This window comes from Pundamilia nyererei, unplaced genomic scaffold (genome assembly GCF_000239375.1).
Source record: "Pundamilia nyererei isolate P.nyererei 1_Seehausen unplaced genomic scaffold, PunNye1.0 scaffold00196, whole genome shotgun sequence".
Classification (NCBI taxonomy): domain Eukaryota; kingdom Metazoa; phylum Chordata; class Actinopteri; order Cichliformes; family Cichlidae; genus Pundamilia; species Pundamilia nyererei.
The window spans coordinates 174,825-194,512 of record NW_005187597.1 but is presented as its reverse complement, the minus strand read 5'-3'; the positions used below and the strand labels follow the sequence as shown (position 1 = coordinate 194,512).

At 38.4% G+C, this 19,688-nt stretch overlaps 1 protein-coding gene across 1 annotated transcript in view; it reads right to left on the bottom strand.

Moving 5' to 3' along the window:
• LOC102200715 (protocadherin-15-like) overlaps positions 1–19,688 on the bottom strand; it is a 219,770-nt gene that overhangs the window by 116,037 nt on the left and 84,045 nt on the right. Inside the window, exons 12-18 of the mRNA XM_005747367.1 lie at positions 18,027–18,233; positions 13,857–13,991; positions 10,740–10,889; positions 10,426–10,517; positions 9,813–9,914; positions 891–1,023; positions 619–698 (exon numbers count right to left, since the gene is read on the bottom strand). Of these exons, the coding sequence (XP_005747424.1) occupies positions 619–698; positions 891–1,023; positions 9,813–9,914; positions 10,426–10,517; positions 10,740–10,889; positions 13,857–13,991; positions 18,027–18,233 (899 nt within the window). The remainder of the gene's footprint in view (positions 1–618; positions 699–890; positions 1,024–9,812; positions 9,915–10,425; positions 10,518–10,739; positions 10,890–13,856; positions 13,992–18,026; positions 18,234–19,688) is intronic.

The window sequence follows — 19,688 nt, the reverse complement described above, 5'->3', positions numbered from 1 at the left end:
AAACAAGGTGTGTTAGAAATGTGACCACTAACCATGTTATGTTGACTAGTCAGTAATACTGGTTGTGTGACATTCATAAGATCAAGTGACCCAATCACAGAGGCCGAGAGGCTGGTCTGTGACCATCTGGCAACCACTTTTCACTAGGGAAAATGTGCATTTTCCAACCAGTTAGAAACAATTTCTTGAGATTGCAATGTTACACTTTTTCAAGTTGTACTGCTATTGGTCTCTGAGTTAGTGTTTGTAAAAAAAACAAGAATAACTATATGTAATGTACTAGCAACCAAATCCATTGCGAGAACAACTGCTAAAGGTTAAGGGAACAGACGTTTGACCCTAGGAACCAGTTCTTGTATCAAATCTAGTCAAACAGTGACCATGTGCACGACATCTCCTGAGAAACCTCAATAGTGTGTCTATCGATACAGCTATCACGCACCTACATGCAATACTGACAGCACACTTTGTCACATACTATGACATTTTTGAACATTTATTTTATAATATGCATTCAAATGTTGTCAAAATTAACTTCAGCACAAGCTAGAACTTTTATTTCTACATAGAGAGTAAAGACCTGAACCCATGCTGAACTGGAATTGTGGGCCTACTTACTTTTGTTGTAGTGCAAAATGTTCCTGGATGTCTCCGCTTTGGATTTTGTAGGTTATGGGGTCCCTCTCCCGATCCACTGCCTTAAAAGTAAACAGAGACAGGCACCAACATAAACATATGTGCTTTCTCATCTTAGGTATGTAATATACATCAGTCAGTTCTAGTACTTTGGAAAGCACTAATGCACCACGGCATCTGAATGTAAATTAAACACTATCCTAAAAGCCCAATAAGTACTGTGACTGTGTAATAATTGGCATGACAGCATGTACCTGCAGATTAAGAAGTGTAGCCCCAGTCCTCATAGCTTCACTGATCTCCAAGTTGTATTGTTGCCGCGGAAAACGAGGAGGGCTCTGGTTGTTTGGTGGCAAAACTTCAATGTAGACCGTAGTAATGGATGACCTAAAGGGAGAAAGAGAAAAAGAGAGGGTGAAAAGGCAAAGAAAAGAAAGGGGGTTAGGCGACTAAGACAGACAGCGAGTGTGAAGAGAAGCATCCTATAACGGGAAAAGAAATAGCAGAGGAATGTTAGGAGGGAAAGCTAGAGGATACTAAGGGGAAAGCAGTGTCAGGGAAGGTGAATGGCCCATTATTTAAGTTAAGAGTGGCTGGCCAGTGTTTGTTTCTTTGCACTTCATGCCGAGTTTGATCAATAAGAGCATGAAGTCAACAGTGTAAGTGACAAAGAAACTGGATAGTACTTTATTACAAGGTCTCTAATGCAGTGTTTGAGGTTTCTATTGCGACTTGTTCAAACCCGAGTGAATGTTTCAATGATTCACTTATAAAGAACATGGGTGATGTTACATTAGGAGAAAAGACTTCTTTAATTATAATAAAAGTATTTCTACACTACGCACGCACGCACACACACACACACACACACAGTTACACAGTGTTCACTGTAGAGGCTGTTTTGTACAATTCTTTATTGTGCCCTTTATTATCAAGTATTATAAAGTATAATATGCTGTGCAGAAGTTTGTCCTTCAGGTATTTTAACCTCTCCTTTAGCTTTAGTTTGCAAGGCTTTCAATGCATATAAACTACTAGCAAATTTACAAAGGCCAAAAAGTGAGAATTTCTATCCAACAGTTGCAGAATCCATGACTTGTAGGCTTTTGCTCTGGTACTTATTTGTCTCAGTATGTAATACAATAGCATATTGCCTAATTGCTAGTTTGGCACACCTTCAAACAAATCATGAGTAGCTGCTTCAGTTAAATCCAAATATAGCCAGCTGCCTAACATGCTGCTGTTTTTTTCCTAACTAGTGCTGCTATGGCTAACGCTAATTCTGAAATGTGCTATGAGAAAAGTACACCAGGTGTTCTTCAACAGAGACCAAGTAGCAACGTCCCCCAAGCAACAGATGGATTCATGTATACTTGGTGCTAGCATCAGTTTAGTGTGGCTAACATTGGCATTTGTTTATTTCTTTCTCCCTGTAGCATGATGTTATAAAAGAAGCAGCCTATTAGGACTAATGTAAATCAGCTATTACATGCATGTTGGCTATAGCTACATGAAAAATTGTATTTCTGGCAGTGCTGATAGACACAACTTCCAGGGTAGAATGCAGAAATGCCTAAAAACCAGCTTTCCACCTGAAGGCTACCAAATGGTGATAGCTATGGTTGTCCTGCAGAAGTCTATCTTCCTGTCTTGACCTCTTTAAACATTTTCCAGTTGATTTTATGGGCTGAGTTATTCATTTTTGTTCATACTGAATAAAAAGATTTACTCTGTTTTGTAAATCTTGTAAAATGTCACAAAATCACAAGTCATTAGTTAATGAGACTCATTCTTCTTGGTCACATCTGTTTCTTTGGCAACTTAGAAGGCAACGGCTGAAATGCTAAACTGGAGGTGTTTTAAAATGAGACTTCAGAAACTAATAGGTGATGTCACAGTAGCTAAAACCATGTATTGACCAGCTGCTTTCTAGCATGCTTGGATCTGATTGGTGACCAGCTCGTCCACTTCACAGTCTGTTTCATGCATGCAAAACATGCAAACAGCAACATAGGCAAAGACACAGACTTTACCTATGAAGACACAGAGTTCACCAAAGTAAACCATGTCTGTAAAAGCACTTAAATTTAGCTAAACATGGGTATTTTAATGAAGCTACCAAAGGGAAAGTGGCTATAGCTAAAGTGTATGCAGAACTCACTTTAACCAACCACAAGCCAAATACAGCCAAGATAAGGTGGGTGTGCAGCAATTTTTACTTAATTATTTGGAGCTCTTTCCACCACCAAACCACTTAATTTTCAGTTTGAGAGAAAATCCTGTAATTTACCTCAGTTTGAAGAAAATGATAATGTTTAATAATTTTTGCATGAAAATACCACTATTCCACTGAAAGTAATAATAATAATAATAATAATAATAATAATAATAATTTTAAGTTTGTTTATTCATGCCGTCAGTTAATGCTCTTAGAAAGAAAACCAAAATAGGTGAAAATTTATATCAGCAAAAACTCGGAATTCAGAACCAGGCACGAAAATTGCAGTCTTTGCATCCCTAATGTAAACCAATTCAATTAAACCTAACTAAACTTCAACTAACCCTGCATTAAAAGACATAAAACTATAATATAAGAATCTATATCATTCTACATACCAAAAAAAGCAGATGGAAATGAATTCAATTAAGCCACACATTCAGTAAACAGTATTAAATAAACTAAATGTGGAAATGTGATTAAAATGGATGATGAAATTATAATGCCTGAATAATGTTTTTAAAAGCAAAAATAGAAAAATTTCCCAGAAACAAGTCTAAGAAATGAAAAATGGTGATAAAATGTAGATTTAAGGTCTGACAGCTTTATTTTGTAAAATGTAGTCACACTTTTTTTTTGCTTAATCAGCATAACACTTATTCCAAATCAACATGTCACTGTAATGACCTAAAATTGACTGCTTATTTATGGCATTATAAACAGCCTGTTGTATTCTTTTGGTATTTCAGTACTCACTGGGATGTGCTACACGATTATAGATAATTTAGTTGATTTTGCAGTGATTCTTAAGATATTCAGATCCGCAAGAGCTTAGGGAGACTATAGTAATGACTGCAGTGCAGGGACAAAATTCCTTTCTTCTTATATATTACCCATCACCCATAAAATAACAATGTGAGATGTACTTTTCTGTTTTATTTGTATCGTTTTTTCATGGTTTCATTAGAAATTAGTTTACTGTATGTCCAGATTTGCTGAAGACGAATGTAAAGTAGTAGGTTGTTTAAACACTTGCATGAAGCACGATAATGTTTAAACAAGGTGTTATAAGTTTTAGTACATCGACAGCCATCTAATGCAAATAGTCAAAGCATCTTATTGCAAACACAGGTCATTATATAAAATCACCACGGCTATTTGAAGTCCATTTAAGAATGGATAGTTTTCATCTGCACTGCGTGAGCTAGCACTGACCAAACCATCAGTGGGTCAGTAAGCTTTGCGCATTTTATTTTATTAGAATTAATTTCTTATTAGTGTTGTGGCCCACAGCGGCAGACGGAAGATTGTTTGGATTAAATTGCAAAAACAAGTGCCACCACTCTCATAAATTACAGTCTTAAATACTAACCCTACATTAACAGGTTTGAAAAGCTTTATTACACCCATTTCCTGCTTTTAACATCAAGCTCGACCGATCATGAATTTAAGAGAAAAAGAAACTGCAGGGATTTAGCTTGTGTTTCTACTTGGTGAGAGTGCTGAGTTTCAGCAAGGGGAGAAGCGAGAGATTAACTCCACTCAAACTGGATCATCGATTGAAAACGCCAAAGAAACCCAGGTCTAAACAATAGCCCACAAAATCTGTTTACACTCACAACTATAAATAAATAAAGAACTACATGAAGGCTGGAAAATGTAAGCCACCAGAGAGACTGAGAGCCAGCATTTTATTAGCACAATTCAGGCATTATTGATGAAAACCGATTGACTGCAGATGATTCAGACATGGTTTATACTGTAACTGAGACTTATTTCGCCTTCAAGTTTAACATCCTAGAATTCGGTCACAGATATGGTTGTATATGAATGCTTCTCCTTGCAGGCACACAAACACAAAACCACAATCTGTTCTTTTAATCACCTACCTGATGTTCTTTGACACAAATTAAAAGAGAAGGCAGATGCTTAATCTCAAGAACAATGGTCGGCACACAAATTTATAAGCGACTGACCTCGCTTCAGCTTCGAGTCACCATTCAGATCGATGGGAAACACAAATAACCTGTTTAGACTTTTAAAGTTTGGTTGTCCAACAAATCATTATTCAATGAAGCTATATATTTAATGTTTTTGGCATTAAATGGCAGTTCTAAGCAAAAACAGGGACTCCTGTTTAACATTTAGGCTACCCTCAACACATTTGTTCACAAGTATGATCAAATTAGCATCAGGTTCCTGTAGACAATGTAGAATGGACTGACTACTTGTTATTTTCAATGCAAGCCAGCAATACAAACCACAAACCTCTCCCTAACCCTTTCCACTGCTCAATGAGAATGTGTGGCACATGAAATGTAATTAAGACTCAAAGTTTTCCAAAGCTTCAATACCCAATGCATTCATGTTTGCACCTATACAGTACCATGATGATGAATTTCAGATCATCAAACTAATTTCAATATTAGAAAAAGACAACCCGAGTAAATACAAAATGTTGTTTTTAAATCATTTTATTTATAAATACTGACAAATTATGGAAACCTACCTGACTCTTTGTAAAAAAGTAACCCCAAGCTGATAAACAGCTGATAAACAAAGTCATTGACATCTATCATTCTAGAAGGGGATAACCCAAAGGCGTGCCATTATCTACAAACGGAGAAAACTTGGAACAGTGATGAACCTACCTTAAAAATTCCCTCAAATCACATTAACAACCCACTCAGGAGGTCACAAAAGACCCCAGAATGATATCTACAGAACAAACAGGCTGCTTTGCAGATTCAGGCCCTGGATAACTTGTTGGAATTGATGGAATTGTGAATTCTGCTCTCAAAAATTGAAAGTTTTTGGAGTGCCCTAGTCAATGCCCAGACTTAAATCAGATTGAGATGCTGACCTTAAACAGGCCTTTCATGAAAATCATCCAATGTGGTTGAATTAAAATAATTCGGCAAAGAAGACTGGGCTACAATTCCTGTGATCCAGTGATGTGAGAGACTCATTAGCAGTTATTGCATATGGCTTGATTGTAGTTCCAGTTATTAGGTTAGGCAGGTTTGGATAATCTTTTTTTTTTAATTAATGAAGTGCATTTCATATTTTCTCTGGTTATCTTTGTCTAACATGAAAATTGTTTGATGATCTGAAACTGACGATCTTCTTGGTGTATGTCCTAGTATAGTATTAATCTTGACTTAAACAGGTAACCTCCAGAGCTGGAAAACCTTGAAGCAGAAGTGTCAAAAACTCTTGTTTCTTAAAGCTGTCTTCAAACGTCTCCATAGAAAAGTTAAGAGCATTAAAAAACATTGCAGCCTGGTAGATATAGTCTTGACCTCCCTTTTCATGCTAACTGCATGGGGCTGAATTTTTAAATGCTTACCTGACTGAATTGCTAAAAGCCAAGGATAATCTTTGACTAAAAGGCAATTAATACTGGTGGTTATAGCTGTTGGCTTTTTTCACCTCAGCTAATTAAAATTACTGAACTGGACCTTTTGATTGTGTATATGGCATTGGTGCCTTTTGATGCGAATTAATTTATCAGCTAAATGTAAAAAACCGCATACACATCACATTCAAAGGTCTCTGCTCCAGTTTCAGTGAGTGAATTTTTAGTATTCTTTTTTTCATCTTACTTAGCACTAATTAGCAAATATTGATGTCTGGGTGATGCACATATACAGTCAATGCACCTTGTTAACTAAGCTTGCTAGCTGTAGTTGATAAGTCACATCACTTGTGCTCCCTTTCATAATTCACTACATGACACGTAAGGTACAGTAAAAATTATCTCTTTTTTGCAAATTCACTTTTTATCTAACATCTTCATCTGTGTTATCTTCTCTCTCTCTTGTGGTGATTTATTTCATTATTAAAAGTTCCAGACGCCTAACGCGATACTTTAAAAAATGCTCTCTTTTGTTTTTGTTAGCTGCCATCATAATGAGGACACAGCTCATTCTGAGTCCAGATTTATAGTTTTAACAAATCTGTAGCACAGAGAGATATTGATTTGTCAGGTTACATTTTCAGCTGAGATAAACGGGGGTCTGGGGAAATTTGGGGACAATCTCCATGCCAATCACTGGAACCACCTCAATCTGCAGAAGTTCACATTCTATATTGATTTGGCAGCTTCATGGCTAGAAGGATAAAAAAGGATTCTAGTTTTGGAATGACTGAGAAATATTGCTCCAGAAAAGCAATGTGGCATGCAAGCCATACATTATTCTTGCTCTACACATTAGATACTATCAGTCTTGCTGAATTAATGTATTAGAGTTGGTAGGTTAATTCAGAGTAAATGTGAGGGCAGTAAGCAGGTCAGAAAATGCAAAAAATTTTAATGCTTTATAAAGTACCTGAACTTTGGAAGCTTGAGATGAAAGGCATTGCGCGTTTTATTTTTTAAATTATTTACATTTACATTAGCTTCCCAAAATGCAATCAGAAATGTAACTACTGTTTGACGTTAATAGTAAAACACAAAGCTCAAGGGCACAACAGTGTCTGATATCCAGAGGTAACCCATATGGTCTGGATATTTCTGATGTTTCTGTCTGGTAAATTTAACATTGTGAATAAGTGTTATGGCAGTAACCTCTATGATTTATTGTCTAAGTAAAAATTAAGTTACTTCATCCAATCAGCGCAATTTCTCCAATGCATAGCAACCAAAATCACAAAACGGCCAACTGCAATTTAGGAATGTATTCTTAAATAATTCCTTTACGCTAAAACCAAGCAAAGGTTGCGTTACAATTATGTAACATGTCTGTGACAGGTCAGGCTAATAAGACGCGAGCTAAAGTTAATTTCTTGCTTCCAACTGTTTTGGAAGTCTTTCTTCAGAGTTTATTAGATACTGTACCTTCAGTGTGAGACAAAATGAGAGAACTGTGTGTATTTAAACATGTGGCACAATACATTTTTTGCCATTTATATGAAATTTATCAATTGATCTGTCTGAGATGCAGGTTTCCCATAGTCACAACAGTTGAAATCTTCAGTTAAAAATTCACAAGCTACAGTTTAATATTATATTTGCATTTGAGTGTTCATTTCCCAAACTACATGTACAATATTACCTCTAATCAAAATGTCAACTATCAAAATACATTATTTATTTATTAATGAAGCTCTTACCTTATACATCATAAGTGAGCTGAGCTGCACTGTATTCTCAAATCTTGCCCAAGCACCAGCACATACGTTTGCATACATAATAGTGCATGAGCACAGTGCGTTATTCTGTCAGAGCTGTGGGAATATCTGAATGAAATTTAGGTGCAGATACTTTATTTGGAGTGACACTACACTACTGATGCTGCACACTGCTGATACACAGACCTTACCATATGCAAAAATGTTCATTTTACACCTTCCAGCATTTTAACCACGTCTCAGGGGAGCTGATTGAATACAGGTGCATTTTTGTCAGGTTTCTAAAGAGAGCAGAAGTCTCCACCTGTGCCCACTGACAGTTCAAATTAAATGTCCAAGTATTCAATCACATCCTCAAATGTATTTTATAATCAGAAATTCAGATATATCTCCCACTGACCTGCTCATCTTACATCAATTTAAAAAGACTGACTTCCTGTTATAGCAGCCTGCCTAACAAGTGATAATCACCTGGGTATTGCCCTGTTCTTTTTCCTCAAGCGGTGTGTAAAGGAAAAAAAAAAGAGTCTTGATTAAATGTTTCCCCATGTTTGCACCCAAGTGTTGCTTTTGTTCTGTGCTTCTCATTTGTAGAGCAGGGACTCGGCTTGTTTGTCCTTTCTACAAGGACACACAGTGTTAATTTGTCCTTTTGCTGCGCTATTCCCAAGTGCAGAATACAAAGAACAACACCCATCGAGTATCAGAAAGCTGTGTGGTGATGTAGATCAGCGAGTGTGACTTTTGTTTTCATTGATGCCAATTACTCTGATGCTTTTGTGCAGTCTTCTTTATGGTGTTCCTCTATCTGATGATATACAACAAGACAAGAAAACAAACAAAAAAACAAAACTAAGTGGAACACAAAAAGAAGGATGACGTACATCAAAAAGTCTAAGCGTAACTGTTATACACAAAAGCTCATGGCTTGCTCCCAGTGAGTCTCTTTTGTTTCTTGCGTCAAGTTGCAGCATGGAGCGGCACAAAACACTCAAAAAAATCAAACTCTCCGAGAGTGCAGCTGCTACATCAATGTGTGTTCCAGTGGGTGAGTGGTTCAATGGTTGGATTTGCTTCTGTTCTCAAATATTGTACGGTAACTGCTTGAAACTAAAATTTCACATCTCTGCCAGACTATAGCTACGCAAATCAATACTTACAAAGAGTTTAAAATGTATTAGGAGCAGCTGCCTTTTCCATTTAATAAAGCTGGTTGGAGAACGGCAGGGAATTGTGATTTGCTTAAAGTTATGGTCCTTACTGATTCAATTAATGATGTAGAGATGCAGAGCAGGAAACAGGATAGAAGAAAATATTTAAAAAGCCGTGTTCCCAAGTCTGTCCGTACCCCTCGAAGGCAACAGACCATAGTGCACTACATTTGCTTTCTACCTCTTTCTGTGGTATTTCAGATGCCACGTATGTCAGTATTTGTTAAAATCGTTCCTTTTTGGAGTCAGAGACAGTATAATTTTCTCTCTGCTCTCAAGAAGAGGGTGTCTTGAGGCACCCTTTTATTCTGCATTGTTTCTTCCCCCCCCTCACACTCACACTATCCATTTTCTTGTTTCAGACTCCTTTTCAGCTCTATTCCGATTTAAAACTATAATTTAAGATATATATATTTCTAAGAATGAAAACAACTTGTCTGAAAATGGCGAACAGAAAAAGTGACAGGAGAGGGGTAACAAAGTGGGAAGCGACAGACAGAGATGTGCCGTGTCTGACGATGAGTGTGGACGCTCAAGAAATCTGATGACCTTTTGAGTTTCATCACCAGACAGAAAGAAAATACCCGGCGAATCACAAAGTGAGAAACCCCTACCTTCGGTGGGGTTCAGGCCCGTTGTCCATGGCTTCTACGGTCAACGCATAGCTCTGCCCAACACTTAGCTGCACGCCTGGTGCCACAGTGATGATCCCACTGCTGTGGAAATAGTTACATTTATCTGATTATAAATACTTATCACACTTTCATAGTGGATTTTCTAACTTTACCTGAGCTATTCAAGAAAATCACCAACATAACTTCCATTATGCTATTATTTCTAACATGCATAGTTTGCAAAAGCCTGACAATTTAACTACTACATTTATTTGTATTCTCGATCCAATGTCTAAAGCACTTATACCAAGCAACATCTTAAGCAGGAGTTCTATCCACTGCAATGCTGTGTTGGTTTGCTGGCAACCTTAAGGCCACAATAAATCCCAAGTGACTCATTGTCATTGTTAGGCCTATACATATTTTTTTTATTTCCGCATAGATTGGTGCGGGCGAGCGGTTTCACCTTTTTAGAGCCTTTATGTTTAGCTGAGCGATTAATGGTTACTGCTAGAGATTTCAGTCTTTAAAATTGCAACAAAATAGCAAAGAAGCATATTCCCTCAATGCTAAAAAGTAAATAAAACAAAAACAATGCCACTCATCAATTTACCTGTTGCCTATGACAAAGTGTCCTTGGTGACCAGCCAAAATCCGATACGTGATGAGACCGTTTTGACCTGCATCAGAGTCAAATGCTGACAGCTGGGAAAAGACGCATACACACCCACACACACACACACACACACACACACACACACACACACACACACACACACACACACACACACACACACACACACACACAAATGTGATTCACGTCCAAACACTCACAACATGCTCCAAGAAAAGCTTTAACGAATCATGCTGCTAAAGCTGCCACAGACTAGATGTGTTATTAACCTGTATGTGTTTGACAGTGTGTACCTGTAACACGGCTTCTCCAGGCATCATGTCGATAAACAGGTTCACATTATAGGAAACGTTAGGAAAGGTTGGAGTGTTGTCATTAGCATCCAACACTGTTATGGCCACGGTAACTGCAGTGCTCTCCTGGACACCGTCTGATGCTACAAGCTGAGACAAAGGCAGAAAAAGAAACAGTTAACAAAGCAAAGAGCCAGAGTGTTCTTTCTTTTAAAAAAAACACAGTCTTGATTTTGAGAGGCCTGCTGATAAGAAGGCGGGTGGACTATGCACTGAATCTGTGCTTGACATCTTGAGTTTCCTTAACTTTGTATTTCTCTTAAAAAAAATTAAGGTGTAGGATTCTTTTGATAACAAGAATAATAATAACGTTATTTTTAAATGACGTTACTTCATTAGTTTTATCTTGAAATACTGAGTTGGACCCCCTTTTTTGTCTTAAGTACAATTCATTGCACAGAATCACCAAGGTGTTGGAAATATTAAGCATAGACTTTGGTCATTGAGGTGATAGCATCACACGGTTGCTCCAGATCTTTGGGTTCCACCACAACCCAAAGGTGCTCTATTGCATTGAAAACGGGTGACTGTGGAGGGCACAGTGAACTCATTATCATGTTCAAGAAACCAGTTTGAAATCATCTGAGCTTTGTGACACAGAATATACGTTAAAAAATTGGTACACTGTGGTCATAGAGGGATGGACGTGATCAGCAACGAAACTCAGGTGTTTAAACTACGCTCAGTTGGTGCTATTGGGTCCAAAATTCTGCTGGGGAAAAAATATATATCTCCCACACTACTACACCGCCCCCACCAGCGTGAACCGTTGATACAAGGCAGGATGGATCCATGCTGTTTATGCCATATACCCTCAGCCAAGTTGGATGAGTTGTAGCCTCAGTTTCCCTAAGTGTCCCTAACTGAAAGGAGTGACACCTGGAGTGGTCTTCTTCTGCTGTAGACACTGTGCTTCAAAATTTAGCATTTAACAGAAGTTTGCAAAATACTCAATTTTCATTTCTATTCTATTCCATTCGGATGCTGTCTGATTAGAAATATGCATTAACAAGCAAAGAGATGTACCCAATAAAGAGAGTGTAGTTACAAGATGCTTCACAGTGTTTACCAAAAGAAGGGACATTAAAGAATTACAAAATCTGTGTACAGAAAGGAAAATAATGGAAACTGTGGAAACTCTTTAATCAGTGCTGGCTGTCTCTGATTTAACCTACACGCAAGAGTACTACCGGTAACTATCGCCATTTATAATGCATACATTTATTTAAAAATGCATATAAATAAGAAATAGCATTAACAGTGAGAGTTATGCTTAGTCAACCTCGTATAAAGAAGACTGAAAGGATACTGTACAATAAAGGTGAAGCTGGCTGGCTTTTGCTTACTATCAAGTGAGCAGTAATGTTTTTCTGAAAGCAAACTGCTGAGCTCCTCTAAGTAGAGCCTGTTCTTTATTATTGTGTTTTGCACCCTGCCACTTTAAAACATCAGTTTTTGTGGCTTCATAGGTACAAACACGAAAAAAGCTCAACTCGACATGAGAGAAATGTCGAAAACTGATTGTCGTTCAAGTCTTAGGAGCTCGATTAACTTAGATAAAATTAATCACGTTAAGTATGTTGTTTGTTTTTAAATCAACTTTAATGTCACAAGCATGTTTTTAGTCTCCCCTGTCCTTTAGTTCATGCTCTGAGATGTTCAAAACATTCAAAAGTCAATTAAAGCGCTTCACATCCATGACAAATTTTGTTTATGACCGTGCCTGGTTTCATCTTTTTTTCCCCAATGTCCCTCCACTCGCCCATAAATGAGTCAGTAGCAGAAAAATTCAAGCGAAAATGTGCATTTCAGCCATGTTTTAGAAATCATTCAAAGCGAATATCGGCAGGAAAGAAGTTTCTTCGCTGATACCAATCTTCTCCACAAGCTCATCTGCCAAGAAGCTGATTCACTCCTTCAAATGAAAATCACCCACCATTTCTCATATCTCTCTCTGCCTTGAGTTTAATTTCTCCTCCAAGGCTTTCATGATGATTACTGTACACCTCTGCCTTTAAATCAATACACCAGGCCTTCTGCTTTTTCCATCTTTAACTCCCAAATTGCTGAATACACACTCAAGGACACATGGAGCCGCATACAGTCCCACACGTGCACACACACACACACACACACACACAAACACACACTGCCAGAGTTACCAGCCTGAGCTTGTCAGATAACAGCTGCTGTGTGAAGTAACAATGCAGTACATCATATACTGAGATACATTTTGATACTCTGCTTGACATTGGGCAGCTTACATGCGCCCTACCAATGAAGACGCTGCTGGATTAGATTCCACTGATAAATTAAAAAAAAAAAAAAACAAGGAGGGGAAAATGAAGAAAACGCACCAGGTAGACAGAAAAAATAGGGAAAGATGTGGACACAGAAGGACTGTAATCACTGTAATTAGTCTTGTTTGCTGCATTCATTTCTACAGTAAGCAACAAAGGCATTAATTACTAGTGACAGTATAATAATTAATACTGTCATTTAAAACTCATTTTTTAGAAGCACTGTTAGGACAGAAAATCAAATCAACTTTTAAAAACATATGAAGGTTGAAGAAATTCCTTCCATGTTTGCCCTTTTCCTTCACCTTCTCATGATTTTCTTACTTCAGGCCTCTCTATACGCCTCCCTCCACAGTCGGTGTGTTGTTTGTGTTCTCTGTAACCCTCTGCCCTCTTCTTTCTAATCTGCTTTTTTTGTGTGTGTGCTTCACCTGTACTCACATCCTCTGCATTTTCTCCACTCCTCACTTTATCTCGCTTCTCTCGCCTTACTGCTAAAATGGCTTAAATTCAGGCTCAAGCATAGGTTAAGAAACCCAAGCATATTTTTATTTTTCTGCGTATTCCTCTGGTGTCATTTTATTTCCATTTTTCACTTCTTTTTGTGAGGTTTTTTTATTTGTTTTTCCCAAGATCCCTGCTTTTATCTGACTTTGAAGGGGAGTTATTCAAATGCATTCAGACACTTATCTATCGCTTTTCCCCTCACATGCAAACACTTTGTGTAGTGCACACAGACATCAAGCCCATAGAGTACCGTGAATGTGTAGGAGTCTTGTGTCTCTCTGTCGACAGGCTGCACCAGAGTGAGGTATCTTTTGATTCCAGTAGCAGATACAGAGAAAACATGAGAATAGCTGTCCAGTGAGAATTGAAGCTGCGGATCCCGTGTCTGTTGAAGAGAGACATAACAACATTACAACATTTAACTTTTTGTTTTTACCCTTAAATCCTCTGCTGGGGGATCGCTTGCACTCAGATACCGTTCCCTCATGTCTCACTATGATCTACATTAATTACTATACATGCAAACCTGTAGTGAAGTGGCTACACTGGATTGGTTAAAAAAAAATACACAGAGTTTCTGGCCAAGATGATAATTGATGGGCAAAAGTAGGCAAGAGCCAGCTTTCAAACTGTGTTTCTCTGAAATAATTATATTTAAACATTACAAAGCTGAATATATCAGTGGCAAAACACAGTGAATCCACACGCTTCATAAGCAAAACAGCTGTGAACAAAGAAGTGCTTGGACAAGAGATGGTTAAGAATATGAATGAAAAACATCCCTTGTGTTTTCTTGACATAACAATTTCTAAGAAGAGGGCTCAATCGGTGTGTGTCTGGGTGCTATACTCAGTGATGGAGAGGCAATCCTCATCCAAGCCCTCCTCTGACATTACCTACACAGTCATCTCTTCTGTGTGTGTGTGTGTCTGTTTGTGTGTGTATGTGCGCATGAGGGAGAGAGAGAGAGAGAGGGGAGCTCTCATTCCAGATAAGGCTGGCTCAGCAGGGTAGGGTGGGGTGGGGTGGGGTGGGGGGGAGCTGATAATGCTGTCGATGTAGCCGGTGTGGATATTGAGTCATAAATAAGCATGCACGTACACACAGTAGCACAGTTACAGGCGCACACAGATACTTGCATTTGTATGCGCACACATATAAATAAAAGTGATGGATGTCACATAAAAGCAATTAGGACTAATCATCATTGTTGGTGCTTAATGCTGGAGGAAAGGCCAGGGTTAGCAATATTAAAAATAACTCAATGTATATCACTTGACACACACATACACAGTCCCGGGAACACACACAAATGCACACATTATCCTCTCTAAGCCCATTCCAAGCTGTTGGGGTCTTTTAGAAAGCAGCGAACCAAAGCTTGTTTTTGTCAAAATGCCTATGCTACATCTTAAACAAACTAAGCTCCTGGGAATGCATCGGCGATAACAATGTTGCAGCACTGTAAATATCTTACATTACCGAGAGGCAATTTAAGAGGGAAATGGTTTTACTATCCAGATTCAGAGGGAAATTAGATAGGGCACTTCACACACTGCAAGCAAGGCACAAAGTCGAGATTCGGCAGAGCTTGAAAGAGGGCGGCGAAAATGGACACTTGAATAGACCAATCCCTCATTTCTGTATGGTATGATTAAATACTGTCACCATGCTTCTAGCTTTGTTTACATGATGGTTTAATTTTGTTTCTAGGCAAGAGCTGGTTTATTTACATGAGAGCAGGATTTTATATTAGTAAGGTAAAGAGATACAAAGTGCTTCTAACAGCTGACCAGAAGATAGACCCATGCCCTGATTGTTTAGTCATAGCTTTGGTAGACCTGTCAAGATCTAGATTTTGCGATATGTTCTACATAGCCCCGCCAGCAGCAAGGCATCTGAAGGTAATATACACTCACCAACACTTTATTAGTACAACTTGCTAGTACAGTGCCAAAATCTATTTTTCCTTTTAGGACTTCCTTACTACTTTGTGCTGGAAACATTTCTTTGAGAGTTCAGTGCATATTGACATGTTAGAATCATTCACATTCTCTCGTGCTCTACTGGGTTGAGATCCGACGACTGTAAAGGCCATTTGAATACGGCGAGCTCATTGCCATGTTCAAAAAACCATTCACCAAGTTGAGCTGTTTGATATGACGAGTTAAACTGTTGGAAGCAGGCATCACAAGATTGGTCACTGGGTCATGAAGGGCTAGACATGGTCTGTAACAATCCTCAGGTAGGCTGTGGCATTTAAATGATGCACAGTGGGATGTGCCATGAAAATATACCACCACATCATTATATACCCCCATATCTTTCCTGAACTGCTGATCTAAGGCAGGATGGATACATGCTACAATGTTGCTTAATCAAAATTCTAATCCTACAATCTCAACATTGCAGCACACCTGGCAATGTTTTTCCAATCTTCCATTTTCCAATTTTGGTGATTAGAATTCACCCATATGAATTGTACCCTTAGTTTCCTGTTCTTAGCTGACAGAAGTGGTCCTCTGCTTCAAGTTCAAGAGATGCTCTTCTGCAGACCTTGGTTGTAAAGAGTGGTTACCTGATTTTTTGTTGCTTTTCTATCAACTTAAAGCAGTCCGGCCATTCCCCTCTAATCTCTGGCATCAACAAAGTATACTTGCTCAGAGAACTGCTGCTCACTGGATTTTTTACTGTTTTTTGGAACATTCTCTGTAAACTCTAGAGATAGTAGCGTGGGGAATTGTCAGTTAACAGTTTCTAAAATATACAGATCAGCCTGTTTGGTACCAACAACCATCCCATATTCAAAGACCCTTAAATCACCTTTCCTTTTGTCTGAAAAAAGATGTATTAGTTGTAAGTAGACTTGTAGTCAAGACCGCCTAATCCGAGACCAAGACAAGACCAAGACCAGAGGGTATCGAGACAAGACAAGACCAAGACCAAGACCAGAGGGTATCGAGACCAAGACAAGACCAAGTCGAGACGAGACCAAGACCGAGACCAAGTTGAGGCGAGACCAAGACCGAGACCAAGACCGGGACAAAAAAGACTAACTTTTGTGTGCTTTTGAGGGCTGACATGATGGTACTGACTGGCCCCAAAGTCATCTGACAAAACAGCGATCACCTCCAAAAACTGTCTAAAGAATGGGAAATATGTAACTGGTTTCAGTTATACTTTATATATAGATAAAATTGTAACATCAAACTGAAGATTATAATCCACAATGTGGAGGGATTTGAGCATGGCTAAGCCACTGTGTGTCGCTGTGTGACAGCTGAGCAGTGAAAGGAAATTAATTGAGGAGCTGCGGCTCTCGCTCAATGGTAGTCGACTATTCTGATTCACTACAAAGCACTCTCTAAGCACGACTCTTAGAGCTAAAGCTTTTGCGCATGATACATTATTGAACGTTACACTGTGTGTCATGGATACTGTTGACTCCAAATCTCCCGACCACTATGTTGATCTGAGACAGCAAGACCGAGACAGCGAGACCAAGATAAGACCGAGACCAAAGTCCGTCGAGATCAAGACAAGACCAAGACCACGTAAAAGTGGTCTCAAGACCGGTCTCGAGACCAAGACCGGTCTCGAGACATACAACTCTAGTCGTAAGTTATTAAAATATGTGCTTTTGTGGTCCTATGTAAGCTGCTAATCATGTCTGGCTAACCTGTCACTCAGTTTCCCTCTCTTTTTTGTTATTTAACAATGTTGCTGAAAACATGAGATAGAGCGAAGAACAGAGAGTGTTTTCAATCAGCAATATTAGCTTAATATGTAAGCTAGCACCTGATAAAACAAAATTGTAAAAATAAAATAAAATATCTGCTAGCTTAAGCTGTTATTTTCAATCCCCTGTGTGAAAAGTAGGCAATTAGATAGCAGGCCTTTTGTCTGCCTGTTATCAAGGATGTGCCTTTCAGCGGTTGTATTATTTACAACAAGTAAATCAGTAGGATAGCAAAGAGCTTGACAGGCCTACAGAGGTAAATGATCTCTAATACAACAGGAAGTAAAAGGCTAATGGTCTGTTTTCATCTAGTATAGTAAACTTTAACATCACAACACCAATGAGCATTAACATAAGTGAGTCATGTGTCTGTTGTTAGAAGCACAGTCCTTGTTAACACCACTCAGAACTCTGAAGGTCAAGATAGAAGGAAAGCACCGAGCTGATACCTACAGGCGTCTTATTGAGTGCCAGCTATAAAAGAAGTAGATTCAACAGATCAAAATGTTGTAAGAGTTTTTACACATACTAAAAAATCCAAACCATTTTAAAACAGCTGTGTCGTTCTGGTTTTACAAGAACATTTCATTCTTCACTCTGTTAGAATTTGATTAATTAGTAACAACAATATTTAGTTTTTGTTTTTGTAATCAATCACAGCTCTGTACATGTTCATCATACCTCCTCCACATCATTATCCAGTGCTATTATGGCCAGTGGTACAGATAGGCTGGCGCTGGTCGCTATGGTGGTTCCCACTGGCGATGCCTCACTGATGTAGCCATGGTAACTAGGCTGCAGGAAGTAGGGTGCCTGGTTGTTTTCATCCAGAACTTCGATTTGAAGGCTGGCGAAAGCTGGCAGGGGGTGGCCGTTGTCCTGTTCTGCCTAAAGGGGAGAGAGGAAAGTGTAATAACAACCAATTTAGCTTTGAATCTTCTCTAACTGACCAGCCATAAATCACGCTGCTAAGCCTTTATGTCTTTACAGTGGTTGACGAAATTACATACAGTGATATGACAGATGCTGCGACTACCCATGTATTACAGTTCCACATGCTGAAAATAGTAACAAGTGTGCTTTTTTTGTTTGTGCTGGTGATTCTTTTTAATCAGTCTGTCATTTTATGAAATGATTTCTCTAAGGAAATTGGTAAGTCAAGTTCAAAGGTTTAAGTGCTGCTGAAAAAGTATGAGTTGATGATTTATTTCTTTTTCTTTTCTTTTCTTTTTTTAAGTTTATTTAAGTAACCAGTAGAGTTGTATAGTGTGACTTCTCTGCTATTTTACAAGTGAAAAATGCTAACATGGATCCGTAATGAAAGTTCAGCTAGAGGTCAGGGCTAACGTACTAATTTGAGACCCGTTTTTTGTCTACGTTTGCTTACATTTTGGCAACGTAACATTAGAAGTATGTAGAACTGACAATGAGCAAACGAAAACATGCTTTTGAGAAATTGTCATTTTAAAAACAAGAATCTTTCTTTGCAAAAGCATTCCAACCCTTCATCCAGTGCATTGGCAGCCAGTAGAGCTTTTATTTGGAAAAACCTTTCATGATTCATCACAAAGAATGGATGCCATCTCAAGGTTTTTCTATAGATATTCTGTGGGTTTCAAGTCCACTCAAGTATATTCGGACTTGTGTCAAATCCACATGAGTATGATCTCTTAAAAGATGAACAGTTACTGTGTTTTGGTTTGTTCATATTCTTTTTAATTCTGAGCAGTCTCCGTGTCCCTAATGGTGAGGAACGCTCTTTTAGCATTATGATGCTATAACCATGCTTCACTGTAGGGATAGCATTAGTGAGCTTAATGAACACCAGTGCTTGGTGCTCATCAGGCAGAGTTCTTGGAGTTCATCCCAAATAGTTTTTGGCACATCGGATCATATTTTTTCCTCATGCTCTAATAATCCTTCAATGCATCTGGCAAACTCCAAACCAGCACTTATAAATCTTTCATTCAGAGTGGCTTGATGGAGTGTAGTTGATCATTGTCCTTAGAGAAGGATTTTAAATGTTACAAGAAACATCTGAGGCGGTGACCACTAAGGTGCTGGTCACATACTGTATCTGACCAAAGACCCTACTTTACCTGTTATTGTTTGTACTAAAGTCATGAAACGTCCTTCTTTCATTTCACAACGGCAAAATAAATTGTTCTGTACAAATAAATGTGTACCAATCCTTTTAGTTTACCTCAGGTGGATTATTAAAAAACCAGTGTATTTCTGTTACTTTGCTCCCTTCTGTTGCCTTTCCTTTCATTATTTATTCATTTTTTGAAAGAGCTACCAGTTGTAAAATTCTGTAAGTATATGTGAGAGTAGCGTAACATA